This window comes from Sorex fumeus, unplaced genomic scaffold (assembly GCF_029834395.1).
Source record: "Sorex fumeus unplaced genomic scaffold, SorFum_2.1 ptg000106l, whole genome shotgun sequence".
Classification (NCBI taxonomy): Eukaryota; Metazoa; Chordata; class Mammalia; order Eulipotyphla; family Soricidae; genus Sorex; species Sorex fumeus.
This window is the reverse complement of record NW_026606163.1, coordinates 488010-504211: the sequence shown is the minus strand read 5'-3', so window position 1 is coordinate 504211 and position 16202 is coordinate 488010. Positions and strand designations below refer to the sequence as shown.

Here is a 16202-nt window from a genome sequence, read left to right as displayed (position 1 = left end):
TTTGTTACTTTCTGTTCCCCAGATGAATGCAATCTTTCTATGTCTATCCCTCTCTTTCTGATTCATTTCACGCAACATGGTACTTTCCATGTAGTACCACTTGTATGTAAATTTTATGACTTCATCTTTCCTAACAGCTACATAGTACTCCATTGTGTAGATGTACCAAAGCTTCTTTAACCAGTCATCTGTTCTCGGGCACTCAGGTTTTTTCCAGATTCTGGCTATTGTAAAGAGTGCTGCAATGAGCAAAAAAGTGCAGATGTCACTTTGACTATACTTTCTTGCCTTTCTGGGATATATTCCTAGGATTGGTATTGCTGGGTCAAATGGGAGCTCAATTTCTAATTTTTGGAGAATCATCCATACTGTTTTCCAAAAGTCAAGCCATCATTTTCTTAGTGATCCCTTCTCTATTCCAGCTGTCTTCTCCCCTTTGCTCATGAGGCTGGCTTCCAGCTATGGAGCAATCTTCCCGTCCCGTGTATCTACTATTCTTAGGTGTCAACTTCATGTTATGTGGTTTTATACTCCACAAATGAGTGCAGTTCTTCTATGTCTGTCCCTCTCTTTCTGACTCATTTCACTTAGTTAGCATGATACTCTCCTTGTATATCCACTTATTACAAATTTCATGATTTCATCGTTCCTAACAGCTGCATTGCAGGCCATAGTGCCTCAAAGTAGAGAGAGAGTATGGTTAATATTGTCTGCCACGGAGGCAGAGGGAGGGTAGGAAAGAAGGGGTATACTGGGGATATTGGTGGTGGGGAATGTGCACTGGTGGAGGGATGGGTGTTTAATCATTGTGTGATTGTAACCCAAACATAAAAGCTTGTAACTATCTCACAATGATTCAATAAAATTTAAAAAAAATCTAACTATGACAGTCAAATATTTTTTTCTCTGGAAGCATTGAGATTACAAAACAAACACTGTAGGAGCTTAATACATGGATTATGTTTTTAATGTTAATAAAATTTTCCCTTAAGTAGTTATGTAACTAATTACATCTTGTTCCTTTGAATCTACATTTCAAACCATCTCTCTATCAATCAAGACAGAATGAATCTTCTAGCAATGTGGAGTTTCTGTCCACATAATTCATTATGATAAAAGAGTTTTATGTTCACATGATTGTATGCAGAAAGATTATTCGACATAATAATCCTCATTCAGTATACAAATTTAAGAGTTTAAGAAGAAATAATCTTTAATCTGATAAAAAGCAACTATGAAAAAGCAGTGAGATAGTATCGTAAAAATGCTATACTGTAAGAATAATTCTGTACTCAGAAGCTAGAATAATGTACAAAATAATCTAGTAAAGTAAGGGATTCAACAAGATATGGGACCAAAAAAATCACAATAGAAATTACTTTTTAAATTATCCTAATAGTGTTGCTACATTTAAATTTGTATTCAGAGCTTCATATGTAGTTTAGCCTCCAATTTAACAGTTTACTTAGAAAAACGTATTCACCCATGTCTGTTTGTGAATATAGAAAAGACTTTTAGCTTATATCAGACAGAAATGTTTATCACCAAGGACTGAGCTCACCCTGCTGGCGAAATCGGTCATGTGCACACCCAGACTCCATCATCAGACAAACAAACAGCAGCTTTCATTTGAGAAAATGCAGCCGTTTTGTCAAATGTGGCTTTTTTTTAATGCAGCGGGTGGGGGTGGGATAGTGGTACAGAAGCAGCCCCTGGAATACAGACTTCTGAGTAGACAGATACTTTTTTTTTTACGCTGTTTCTGGACCATTCCTGGTGGTAGTTTGTAATAACAGACTTCATCAGGAAAGTCTTCTTACCTTTCAAGTCTTTTCTAATTTCTTTCTTGTTCTTCTAACCATTTGGAGATACTTGTTATCGTTGTATCTATTACATGTGCCATAAATATGTGTGTAGGCATTTTAATTTTGTCTTTAATAATTTTTATTTATTCCTGGCTTCTCTGGTTTACATGTTTTCCTACACAGAATCAGCCAATTAGTCCTCCACTCTGCCTCTTATTTTGTCTCCAGAAGAGATCCCTGCAGAATTTCATTCCTTTCCACTTGATGACTGATCTACTTCCCAAGTTTTAAAAAGGTTTGTATTGTGACATATATGAAAGAGAAAGTTGGCATCTTTGTTCTTAGTGTGCAGCGATGTTAACTACAGTGATGATACTGTGCAACCTTCTGCCTTCCATCTTCCTCTCCCCTTCCCTCTGCAGGTGGAGACTGCTCTGTAAATAAGCACACGCTCCTCCCTCTTCTCACCAGGAACCTGCAACTCTTCATTCTGTCTTCAAGATTCCGACTCATTAGAGTACCTGTCTAGGCTGAATCAACATGGCATTTCTGTTTCTTGCTGGTTTATTCACTTGGTAGCATATGTTTAGGATTTACCATGTGTCAAAATTTCCTGAAAAACACAGTTTTTTTGGGTCTTTTTAATTTGTATTAGTGAAACACCATGAGGTGCAGTTGTAGACTTACACATTTTTGTGCTTGGGTTTCAGTTATACAATGATCGAATACCCATCCTTCCACCAGTGCCCATTCTCCACCACAACTGATTCCAGTATCCCTCCCACTCCCCTTACCTCCCATCCCACCCTGCCTCTGTGGCAGGGCATTCCCTTTTGTTCTCTCTCTTCTTTTGGGTGCTGTGGTTTGCAAAAGAGGCATTGAGTGGCAATCATGTTCAGTCTATAGTCTACTCTCAGCACGCATCTTCCATCCTGGGAGGATCCTCCCAACACCCTTGATTTGGTGCTCCCTTCTCTATCTGAGCTGCCTTTTCCCCCAACACGTGTGACTGGCCTCCAAGCCATGGAGTAAATCTCCTGATACTTATCTCAGCTATTCCTGGGTGTTAGTCTCTTATTTTGTTACTTTATGTTCCCCAGATGAATGCAGTCTTTCTATGTCTGTCCCTCTCTTTCTGACTCATTTCGCTTAACATGATACTTTCCATGTAGTACCAATTGTATGTAAATTTCTTGACTTCATCTTTTCTAATAGCTACACAGTACTCCATTGTGTAGATGTACCAAAGTTTATTTAACCAGTCATCTTTCGGGCACTCAGGTTTTTTCCAGGTTCTAGGTATTGTAATCAGCGCTGCAATGAACAAACAAGTGCAGATGTCACTTTGACTATACGTTTTTGCCTCTCTGGGATATATTCCCAGGAGTGGTATTGCTTGGTCAAATGGGATCTCAATTTCTAATTTTTGGAGAATTGTCCGTACTGTTTTCGAAAAGAGTTGAACCAATTGGCATTCCCACCAGAAGTGAAGGAGGGTCCCTTTCTCTCCACATCTGCGCCAACACCGGTTGCTTTTGTTCTTTTGGATGTGGGCCAGTCTCTTTGGTGTGAAATGATATCTCATTGTTATTTTGCTCTGCATCTCCCTGATGATTAATGGTGTAGAGCATTTTCTCATGTGCCTTTTAGCCGTTCGAATTTCTTCTTTGAGAAAGTTTCTGTTCATTTCGTCGCCCCATTTTTGATGGGGTTGGATGTTTTCTTCTTGTGGAAGAGTTAAAGGGGTCAGTGCTTAATGATGTGCCCAGAGGAGGGAGGTGTCTGCAAGTCTCTGGCCATGCCATGACCTGGGGTTACTGTGTCACCTGCTCCGGGCTGCTGTCCTTCCTGCTTTCTCAAGGTCCAGCTCTGTCTCCAGGCTTTTTGTTCCCATTTGACTTGCTTGTGCTTTATTGACTTCTCCACCCAGGAGCCCTTGGGACTAATATTTTCCCCTCTCTCTTTGTTTATGAGCACTGAGACTAGTCATGTGTATGGATTTGGCTTTTTACATAATGAGGTGTTGGTGGTAGGAGTGGGGAGCGGGGGTTGGGTCACACCTGGTGGTGCTTAGGGCGAATTGCTGGCTCTGTGCTCAGGGATCACTCCAGGCAGTGCTCAGGGGGACCATATATGGAGCTGGAGATCAAACTGTGTTCAGCTACACAGCTTTACTCTTGTTATATCTCTCTGAACTTACAAAATTGGGTTTAAGATAAACTGCTCCTTTGTAATTGTAATAGCAAATGAACTTTCCCTGTGTCTGTTTCCGTAAAAATGAAAACTAAGTATTTATTAAGAGGTAAGTAAATTGGTTATTGCTGGAGCATAGTTTTGAGAAAATTAAAAGTGGGGAACACTAGTGAAATTTAAAAAAAATATGACATTTTAGGTGATATGCTTATAATAGTTTTAATACCAGCTATGGTTTTGACATACAGTTAGAACAGTTCCCTGGCCAACAATTGCCATGTCCCCACCTCCAGAACCATGTTATACTTTTAGTCCATCCCTTCACTATGCCACCACAACCCTTGCTAGGTAATTGCAGTATTATGCATAGAAGCACACATATTTTAATAACTTTTTGTATCTTGAAATGCTGTAAACTTATGCCTGTTTCTTGTTTTCACAAAGAGTTTGAAATCAGGTTGAATATGGAAGCTATTTTTTGAAAGTAATTTATTCATATGATGCTTACTTGTATAGCTTTTATGTCTATTACATAGAGTAGGTAGGGACTGAAGGAGATTTTGTTACTGGGTTTAGGTTTGTAACATTCTTTAACTGTTATGGAATTGGAGAGTTACAGTTAAACCAGAGCCCTTAGGTAAGATTTTCAGTTGTAACTGTAGTCTGACAGTGTATGAGATGAGTTTCTAGTTCTCATCTGACAGGGTAGGAGATAAGTTTCTGTTGTTCTCGATGAGTTTGTCTTGAGATTTCTCAATTGTGTTAATATTTCAAAGAACTGCCTTCTGTGTCAGCTGAATCATGTCTTTATTTCTTATTTCCTTCATCTACTTTTGATATGGTAGTTCTTCATGGCCTACTTTCTTACTTTTGCTGGGTTCTCCTCAGAAATTCTCCAGAGTCACTCCTGTAGTACTCAGGGCCTCTGGATGGTGCTGGGCACCATGTGGTTGTTAAGGATTAAGCCCAGGCCGTGCCCATACAAGTCATGCCTTCCATCTTGTGTAGCTCACGCCCAGCCCTTTCTCTAGCTTTTAAGGGTAGAAACTTTGGGGATGTATTTGAAGACTTGCCCTTTGGGCTCAGAGAGTCCACAAGTCCCTGGTGGTACTTATTGACTACTCCTGCCTTAGTCTGTGTGTGTTGCTGCTGGCATTTCTGGGGGGCATATGTGGTGCTGGGGGTCAAACTTGGGTTGGACATGTGCAAGGCCAGTCTCTTAACCCCTGTGGTATATCTCTACACCTCACTAGAAGTGCATTAATAAGTTTTTTTTTTTCCTGGAGAGACTGCATTAATCACACTAATTTGTTTCACATGTTTATGCAACTAAAAATGCTGATTTGAATTTTGTATTCCACATGCCTATGCTTCTTTGGAAGTTTACTGTTTAACTTACAAGTATATTGATGCTTTTCCAACATCTGTCTTTTCCTAATTTCTACTTTAAGCCAGGTTTTTCAGAGTATAAATTTTTGAAATCTTTTCAATCTTGTTACATTTTATCAGCATTCATTATGAGCTTTGGAGAACAAAATCAGTGTTTTTTTTTTTTCCCATCTGAAAGTGCTCTGGGTGTACTGCAATCCATATGATCAGGCATCATTCCTGGTGGAGGTCAGAGCAGCCATACTGTGTATCGGGGATCTAAGCCAGGTCAGCTATCTACAAGGCAAGAATACTTTTGCTGTTCTATCAATCCAGCCCTTGAAGTCAGTATTTATATTGGATTGTTGCTGGGTTTTATGTTCCAAACTAGGCTTCTGCAGCGATCACACATTCAGGACATACCACAATCATTAAGAATGCCAGGATGATCAGCTTTAGGGGAAGGATTAACTCCCTCCACTTATTTAATTGCTTAATGTGCTTAATGAGACAGGAACACTGTATGTAGTAGATGATTCCACAAAAACCTGAGGCCGGGAAAGCAGATATGCCCGGGAATGAGGCAACCAGGGCGCTCTGCTCTGATGAACTGGACTCGGGGTTGCGGCTCCAGGCAGATTTCCTTAGAGCCCTGCAGAAGCAGCTCCAGAGCCTACAAACAGTCCGGGGAGTTCCCAGGGAGTGAGGGACCCTCTTGGGCCTCACCCCTGTACATCATCAGCAAGATTGGACCAGGAGAGCCAGGGTGGAAGCTTGGCCCCGAGAGAAGGGGCCGGGACCATCTCAATGTAGGCCACTGCTCTCCTTTAGAGGCCAGACAGAGTGCAGGGGTTCAGGGACAAGGGGTCGCGCCAGGGGTCCCAGGACTTTGTAAGGGGCCAGATGCAGGCAAGCAGCGAGGATGCTGCCCGCAGCGCCCCCGGCGGCCATCAGTGGTACAGCGGGGGCGGCGCCCAGCGGTACCCCTGACATCACACTGCTGCTTTGTTACATGGAAAGTGCATCCACCTATATAACCTTGGACCTCAGCGCAGGGGCCTCAGAGACTTTCTGCGCTCTTTGCCTTCAACCTTTGAGAAATGTTCGACGCTTGCGTGCCTAAACTTAAGAACTGGAGGCGTTGGATCCGGCCCTTAGTGCTGATCCTCTATCTGCTGGCCGTGGTCGTGACCATCCCCCTGGGTGTGTGGCACCTGCAGAAGCTGGAAGTCAGTATCCACACCAAGGTGTGGTTTATCCCCGGGATCTTTGTGCTGTTCACCATCCCCGTGACCTTCTGGGAGATTCTGCAGCACTTGGTGCACTACACGAGGCCCGAACTCCAGAAGCCCATCATTAAGATCCTCTGCATGGTGCCCGTGTACAGCATAGACAGCTGGGTGGCTCTGAAGTACCCGTCCATCGCCATCTACGTGGACACCATGCGGGAGTGTTACGAAGCGTATGTCCTCTACAACTTTATGAACTTCCTATTCAACTACTTGAAGAGCCAGTACCCCGACCTGGAAGCTATGATAGAAGGCAAAGAGAAGACGCAGCCCCCCATACCCTTCTGCTGCTGCCCGCCCTGCCCCGTGGGAGAGGTGTTGCTGTACCGGTGCAAGCTGGGAGTGCTGCAGTACATCGTGATCAGACTGATCACCACCTACGCCGCCGTGATCTGTGAGATATTCGAGGTGTACAGTGAAGGAATCTTCAACTTGCACAGAGCCTGGGTGTACTTGGTCATCATCAACAACGTGTCCCAGTCCTTTGCCGTGTATAGCCTCCTGCTATTTTGTAAAGCCCTGAAAGAGGAGCTGAGGCCCATCCAGGCAATGGGAAAGTTCCTTTGTGTGAAGCTTGTCGTTTTTGTCACATTCTGGCAAGCAGTGTTGATTGCTTTGCTGGTGCAATTTGGTGTAATTTCCAAGAACTCCACCTGGGAGTGGCAGACAGAAGAGACAGTGGCCACGGGGCTGCAGGACTTCATCATCTGCATAGAAATGTTCATTGCCGCCATAGTGCACCACTACACCTTCTCTTATACCCCTTATATGGGAGAAGAAGAACGAGGAACATGTTGCTCTTTGTTCCTAGAAATATGGGATGTCTCTGACATCAAAAGTGACATTTCTAAGCAGGCGAAGAACATTAGCAAAACGTTAAGGGGGAATCCAAAAAGTAAAAGTGTTCCAATGGACGAAGATGAGCAATTCAACCTGTTGTCTTCATCACCAGACACTTCAGTCACTTCAGTCACTTCTTCCACATCACTGCCACACATTGGTAGTCACCAAGAGCTTGAAGAAGTCCTGGTAGAATAGAATGTGCCTAGTACAGTTACATATACGTAAGTCATGTAAAATGACACAGAAGAACACATGGAAGAATCAGAATCCATAAGAGACTTCAGAATCCATAATCCATAATCCATAATCCAGTGCTGTACTTAATCCTTTTTATTTCTCTGTGTTCCTCTTTCTTCCCTTCTTCATTTCCTCCTACCATACTCCCCTCTCCCTTTCTCCTTTTTCTTTTATTCTTTTTCCTCCGTCCCATCCTAGAGCAATGCAGAGGACCATCGCTTGGACAGCCAATCTATGGAGAAGACATCAGACATAAGGACGTTCGGTCCAGGTACAAGTTCCAGTTCTGCACAGACTCATTAGGCTCACCTTGACCTGCCTCCAGTGAGGCTCCCACAATCCCACAGGCAGAGAGGGAGTGTCCCAGTGTCTGCCCACAGGAACTGAGGGGGGGGGGTTTTCTTTCTTTCTTTTCCTCCTTCCTTCCTTCTCCCTCCCTCCCTCCCTCCCTCCCTCCATCCCTCCCTCCCTCCCTCCCTCACCTCCTTGCCTCCTTCCCTCCCTCCTTCCCTCCCTCCCCTCTCTCTTATCCTTCCTTTGTTCCTTCCCTCCTTCCTTCCTCCCTCTCTCCCTCCCCCTCCCTCCCTTCCTCCATCCTTCCCTCCTTCCTTCCTTCCTTCCTTCCTTCCTTCCTTCCTTCCTTCCTTTTTTCCTTCCTTCCTTCCTCTCTCCCTCCCCCCTTGCTCCCTCCCTCCCCTCCCTCTTATCTTTCCTTTGTTCCTTCCCTCCTTCCTTCCTCCCTCTCTCCCTCCCCCTCCCTCCCTTCCTCCGTCCTTCCCTCCTTCCTTCCTTCCTTCCTTCCTCCCTCTCTCCCTCCCCCTTCTTCCTTCCATTCCTTCCCTCCTTCTATCCTTCCTTTGTCCCTTCCCTTCCACCCTCCCTCCTTCCTCCCACTTAAGAAAGCATTTTATCAAAGACTATTTTTACTGTTATTGATATAGTAATTTTAAATATTTTTAAATTTTTAAATTTATTTATTACTTATTTGTGGTGTTGAATCATTATATGGACCCCAGCCATGTAAGACATGGGCTTGAGCACCGAGCCAACTGCTTGTTCTGATATTTTAGTTTTATATTGTCTATGCATAAAATAAATTTAAGGTTATAATTTTTTCTAGACCTAAAGATAATACAGAATGCATTTGGGTATTTGATGCATGTAATAAATGTGTGAACATTTTGTTTTCATAGGCAGCAAGTATTTAGCGTATCTTTCTGAATCTCTAGATGTTGATTGAATATTATCCACACTCAATAACAGCTAAATTTTTATAAGAGCAACAGTATGTATCATTTATTGAAAACTTCAATGGAAAAATAGTTCTATACTTTCTTTTTGTGAAATATTTGTGTAGGTCATTGTGTCTATATGAATAGCTTGAGAAACTATACATGTATAGCAAGTAGAATAAAGCTCTGTATACACATTTCTTCATAAATAGTCTAATTGATTTTTTCCTTTTCAGATAGACTGTACAAATTATACCCTAGCTGAAAAGTACCTCTAAAAATGTCATTCAACTGATTAAGGTATGAATAAATATCTTTAAAATGAAGTGTAAATATAAATTCTAATTATAAATGTAATATCCTTCAAAATAAAATAATATAAATTATAGATTTATACCACAATGTACAGTAATTTATAGGGAGCAGAAAAACACATACTTGTTGACCCATTACTAAAATTAGGTGAATTTTTATTCCTTGGAATTCATTTGCATGCCAAAGCATTCACGAGCACAAGAATTAGCTTTAATAATTTTTTTATACAGTTGGAGGAAAGAACAGCTTCACTGTATTTTGTGGATACTAAGACAAAGACATCATTAAAAATTTTGTATGTTTCCTTAAATCACAGCATCAGGATATTTACCAGTAAATTAATACATTTTGTCTCTGGTCTTGTATACAATTGAATTCAGAATTTTGTAACCTAGATTAATATTTAGAAATGCATCATATTACCAGGTTAAACTTGAAACTAATAGTAAAAGATGGTCAATACTCATAAAGAAAATAAAACTTTTATCATATAATTTATTTCTTTAAGTATAAATTTAATTTGACTTTGGGACACATCCCTGGCATTCCCTAAGGCCTGCATCTGGCTCATGACTCAGGCACGTTCCCAGGCACTTGGGGGTTGTGGAACTGGGAATGGATTGAACCTGGGCTAATTGCATGCAAGACTTGTGTTCTAGACCTTTGAGTCATCTCCGCCTGGCATATCAGTTCTTCCAGTTGAAGACTGTAACATACAAGTACTTGCTTTGTGTTAAAAGCCATGAATTTAATAATATTTTAGATTACAAAAATAAGTCGTAATCTTGCATATTTTAGCAGAATTATCAAGTTTACAGATCATTACTGAGGATAGGTAAGGTAAAGGCCCTCCCGTTGATCGTCGATTTGCTCGAGCGGGCCCAGTAACGTCTCCATTGGAGACTTTGTTGTTACTGTGTCTGGCATATCGAATACTCTCGGTAGCTTGCCGGGCTCTCCAAGAGGGGCGGAGGAATCGAACTCGGGTCGGCCATGTTGGCCGCTTGTAAGGCGAACACCCTACCCGCTGTGCTATCGCTCCAGCCCTTACTGAGGATAAGAAACAACATTTCTGAAATTAAGATTGAAGGTAATAAAGTCTCAGACAAGCAAGCTGAGCACTGTTCAGGGAGAGACAAGGCATTCAATCACCCTTTCATTCTCCTAGGACTGCACTCTGAGTAGTCATGAGGCTGTTAGTAATGGAAATTACTGCAAAGCTGTAAATATTCTTGTTTTGGATTCTGATAGAAGAGCCATGTACATAAAGGTATGAACCTTTTTTCATGAATGGCACATTTGAGGAATAGCTTCTCTGTTGACCGGTGATCCTGGCCATAACCCTTGCTTCAAGTTTCCTGGAAACTCATTCCAGGTCACCCTGCCAGTCAGGTGCAGTGGCCCTGGGTACCTGGTCTGTAGACACAGAGAGCTGCAGGCCTTGGGAGTGTGGTGTGTCTCTGGTTCTCTCCTCCTGTAACACATCACACACACACACACACACACACACACACACACATGCTCACACACACATACACACACATATAAATTTGAATGAATTTGATAATGGACAGTTGTTGGGAATAAGTATTTAGCTTAGATTGTCCTTAGATTTGAGTTAAACCTAATTATCTCATGGTGCTGGGAGTGGGCATGGGTCTTGGGCCACACCTGCTGATGCTTTTGGCTTACTCCTGGCTCTGTGCTCAGGAATTACTACTGCAGGGGATAAGGATCGGGAGGGGATGTGGAATTGTGGATCAAACTGGGTTCAGCTTTACAACCTTACCCTTATCTTAGCTCTCTGACCATAGATAACTGGGTTTAAGGTAAACTGCTCTGTTGGTTACCATTAGCAAATGAACTTGTCTTGGGTTTTGTTTTAAAAATTAGGATGAAATATCTGGGGAACATAAAGTAACAAAATAGGAGACTAACACCCAAGAATGGCCGAGATTAGTACCAGGAAGTTTACTCCATGGCTTGGAGGCCAACCACACATGCTAGGGGAAAAGGGAGCTCAGATAGAGAAGGGAATGCCAAATAAAGGTATTGGGAGGATCCTCCCAGGATGGGAGAAGCATGCTGAAAGTAGACTATAGACTAAACATGATTGTCACCCATTGCCTCTTTTGCAAATTACAACACCCAATAAGAGAGAGAGAACAAAAGGGAATGCCCTGCCACAGAGGCAGGGTGGGATGAGGGGATGGGGGTGGGAGGGATACTGGGATCCGTGGTGGTGGGAAATGGGCACTGGTGGAGGGATGGGTATTTGATCACTGTATAATTGAAACACAAGCACAAAAATATGTAAGTCTGCAACTGTACCTCATGATGTCTCACTATAAAATAAATAAATAAATAAATAAAATTAACACACACACAAAAAAGATAATGCAAAAAAATTAGGATGAAGGGTAGTTTAGGTGTCATGCTTACATTAGTGTTACTACTATTTATAGTTTTGCTGTACAGTTTGAACAGATCCACTGATACCAGGTGCCCAGTACTCTCCTCCAGGGTCCTTGGGATACTTTAGTCCATCCTTACATCCCTCTTCACTTTGCTTGATAATTGCTTGGTAAATTATATATAATATTTGTGTGTACTATAGCACTGTAGCACTGTCCTCCCATTGTTCATCAATTTGCTCAAGGGGGTCCAGTAATGTCTCCATTGTGAGACTTGGGCTGGAGCGATAGCACATCAGATAGGGCGTTTGCCTTGCAAGCGGCTGACCAGGCCGACCCGAGTTCGATTCCTCCGCCCCTCTGGGAGAGCCCGGCAAGCTATCGAGAGTATCTCACCCACACAGCAAAGCCTGGCAAGCTCCTCGTGATGTATTTGATATGCCAAACACAGTAACAAGTCTCACATATGAACTATAATTGTTATACAATTGCTTATATAAATATATTTTATTATATTATGATTATATATAATAATTACCTTGTTTGGTAATTATATATGTTTTTGACTTGATATTTTGAGATACTGTGAACCTTGCACTGCATTTTTTCAGTTTGGCTGGCAAGATCTGAAATCAGATTGCATAGATGAGATATTTTAAGGCATGTGTTCATGTGGAATACTTGTATAACTATTATAAGTTTTTAATTAAGTGACTAGTAACAGAAGAATCCTTTGTTCCTGGATATTTTGTTACTCAGTGTATGCTTGCAACATTCACTGACTTCCATAGAACTGGACTGTTACAGCTAATTTGACCTAGTATTTGGATAAGATTTCACTTTGTAGTCGAGTCTGATGCTCTGCATAGGATATGTAAATGTTTCACTTACTTTTTCTTGGGAAGCTTTGCTTGAGATGTCTCCAGTTAATTAAAATCTTTCAGAAAATAAATTTCTGTCAGTTGAATTTTATTTTCATGTGTTCTCATATTTATTTTCTTCTTTCATCTCACTTTAGATTTAGTAGTTCTTACTGACTTACTTTCTTACTTTTGGTGAGTTTCTCCCCAGCAATGCTCAAGGACAATTCATGGCAGAGCTTAGGGCTATTGGGCTTGTGCTGGGTTTTAGGGCTTGAACTGGGACCCTGCCCATATGGGGAGTGCCCCCCACAGCATGGAACTTGCTCCTAGCTCTTTTCCTAGTATTAGAAGTTAAAAATTTGGGTAATTTATTAGAAAACTTGTTCTTTGGGTGAAGACAGTCCTCCAGTCCCTCATGGTACATAGGGACTACTCCAGGCTTTGTATAGGGGTGCTGTTTCTTGCATTTCTAGGGGGCATATGTGGTGCTGGGGATGGAACTAGGGTGGTGCTCATGGAGTCCAACTTCTTAACCTCTGTGCTATCTCTGTGCCCCTATGTTTTCAAATTGAAGCATTTGCTTTTCTGGCACGTGTGTTATAGTCAAATCTCATTTTGTTGATTGTTTTTTGTTCCTATTTTCTTGGGTATGATAATTATTGCTTGAATGTCAGATATTTGTACAAGAAAGAGACATTGATGTGACTGACTTTATATCTAAAATGGTTCTTTTTTTCTGACAGGTTATTAATATGAGAATTTTGAGTCATTTCAAGTTATCTGCTGAATATTTTCTTCTTAACGATGCACTTCAGAGAGAGGACATATACAAAACTGATGATGTACCAGAAACTAAATTGATATTATCTAACCATGCTGAGAAGCAATTAAGAAATAGCTAATGAAGATTTTGGTGCCTTTCTTTCATTTATAAAAGATGACTGATTTTTATAAATAAATTGCATTTATTTATTGATGTATGGGACTCAGCTGCTCTTTCAGTAATGGGTAAACTTATTCATAAAGAGCTTTGAACATTGTTGATGATTACCAAGTGTGTCCAAGAATTGGACAAGCTGAAAAGTTCCTTCATGATAGACATGGAGCACAGCTCACAGATGCGCTGATGGTGGCAGTCGTGGGTCCTACCTCTCTGTCCTGCAGCATGGCCAGCTTGCACCAGAGCAGCGGGATCTCTGGAGCGCTCAGAGATAGAGGCACTGCCCACTCTCTCATCTTCTGGGATGTGCTCACACACCGCGTTGGGTTATGGTGAGCTGCAGGGCAGTGGGGGCCTGTGCTTCTCTGTCCTTCCAGGATGGCTTCCTGGTCAGGGTATTGGCTTTTCAGGATGTTGGCCAGGAAGTTCATAAAGTTGTAGGTGACTAAGGCTTCATAAAAGTCTAGGAAGTTGTCAAATGTACGGTTATAGTAGGATATTCCAGTTATCTAATTTGTAAACAGCACTTCCCAGAGGTCCCTGTTGATGGGCTTCTGGAGCTCAGTCACCACGCAATGCATCCAGAGGAACCCAGGATAGTGAATAGTACATCCCTCTTTGGTGTGTATTTCCAGCTTCAGTAGCTGCTACACAAAACTGGCCTTGATGTCAGCTGGGAGATTATACCTGAAGGGTGTGTCAGTGTGCAGAGTTTAGGAACTGTGAAGCTGGGCCCCTTGAAAATGAGAAGGTCAGATGTTGCAAATATCCTTAGCTATTCTTGCAAGCAAGAGTTGAGGTCCCCTCTACCTACTTTCCCATGGAAATCCAGACCCAAACTGCAGTAAAAAATCTTGGGTCATTGGGTTCTATCAACAACAACAACAACAACAACAAAAGAAATAATAAAAGGCAGGGTCTGGTGTATGTTGCCTCTTGTTTTATTTTTATCTCACTTATTCTTAGTCAAAATTCTGAGAAGCAGTTAAGAAGCAACTCGGAGAATTTGATTCATTATTTGTAAATCATAACTGTCATCAATGTCATCCCATTGATTGTCGAATTACTCGAGGAGGCACCAGTAACGTCTCTATTCCTCCCAGGACTGAGATTTTAGCAGCCTCTTCTTACACATCTTTTCCCAACGATTGGAGGCTCTTTCAGGGTCAGAGGATTGAAACCTGTTGTCGTTACTGTATTTGGCACATTGAATATGCCACAGGGAGCTTGCCAGGCTCTGCCCATGTGGTCAGGATACTCTTGGTAAATTGCTGGGCTCTCCAAGAGGCATATATTTATATATTTCTTTCTATGATTATATTTTTATTTCTGTGATTAATATATTTCTTTCATAGAAAGAAATATTTGTAAATAAATTATATTTATTACTTGAAGGATGAGACTTAGCTCACCCTTAAATAATTCACAAAAAAACTTTGACAAGTGTGTCCACTAATTGGACAAGCCAAATGTCCCTTCGTGGTAAACATGGAGCAAGGTTCACAGAAGCAAAGGTGATGGCAGTGACGTGCCTGACCATTGTGTCACAGGAAATCTGACAGGTCTGGTCACAGACCATGGTGAGCAGTACAAGCTTTCCCTAGATGAGCCATGCCTTGCTGTGCAAGTGGAGTTCCAGCTTCTCTAGCTGCCACACACAGAGGGATACGGCCAACAATAAGGCTACGATGATGGTCAGTGCTAGAGGCATAATTAACACCCTCCACTTACTGCACAAAGAAAAGGTTTCTTGGCATCACTGGTTTTGCCTCAGCACACCCATACCCTCTCTCAGGGCTGAAACACTTGCCAACTCCTGCCAACTCTACTTTCTTTTCTAAGTCATGCCTCAGGCAGCAACCAAGCAGCCTCTTCCCCACCCCACCCCACCCCAGCTCTGCAGCAGGTGCTCCTGCCCCCTGGGCCTGCATCACTGTGCAATGTGTCTGCACCTCCCTCCCCACTCAGTTCCTGTGGGCAGACATGGGCACAGGATACAACTCATGAACCTCTGGGTACTTAGGCAAGTGCAGTACTGGAACACGTACTGGATGCTGAAGGGGACACGTTCTTCCATGTATTCAGTGGTGTCACTTTACACGTCCTTCGGTATCTCAGTAACTGTACTTGGTATAGATTGCAGTGTCAGAGTGTGTCCAAGCCTTTGTAGTTACCACGGGGACAGTGATGAGAAATCATGGAAAGTGTGACTGGTGATGAAGACGAGTATATGTAATCATGATCATCCTCACCCGTTGGGACGCTTTTATTCTTTGATTGTCCTCTCGAGTTTTTCTAGTGGATTTTGCCTGTGTGTATGGACAAGCAGCTTGTCACAAACAAGGGCATGACAATGACTGGACAACAGGGGGCATGCTAGGAACAGGATACACCATCTCCAGCTCTTGTAGGGACCCGAACATGTGCCAAGCAACTTTCCACAAAAAATAATTGCAGCTCTGTGGAGCACCAGAGCACGAAGGGAATCTGAGGGTTGCACAGCTGTGCTGGGGTCTGCTGGGATGAACACACATCCCACCTGAAAGAGGAAATTGAGGATATCCTTGTACCAGGATGTACCTAATCCCTCCATGTGTTTTGAATGTACATAATACCTCCATGTGCTTTGAATGTACCTAATTCCTCCATGTGCTTTGAAGCTGTGAATTAAGCCCTGTATGCATGAGGCTTTAGACCTGGCTC

At 42.2% G+C, this 16202-nt stretch overlaps 1 protein-coding gene across 1 annotated transcript; it reads left to right on the top strand.

The window, feature by feature from the left end:
• Window positions 1–6466: 6466 nt before the first annotated feature.
• Window positions 6467–7693, top strand: LOC130042601 (transmembrane protein 184C-like). The gene has a single exon (XM_056134758.1). It carries the CDS (start codon window positions 6467–6469, stop codon window positions 7691–7693), a length of 1227 nt encoding a protein of 408 aa, XP_055990733.1.
• The last annotated feature ends 8509 nt before the right edge of the window (window positions 7694–16202 follow it).

Bases quoted from the DNA above. Each gene is read 5' to 3' on its own strand.
- LOC130042601 (XM_056134758.1), top strand. From the start codon at position 6,467: ATGTTCGACGCTTGCGTGCCTAAACTTAAGAACTGGAGGCGTTGGATC.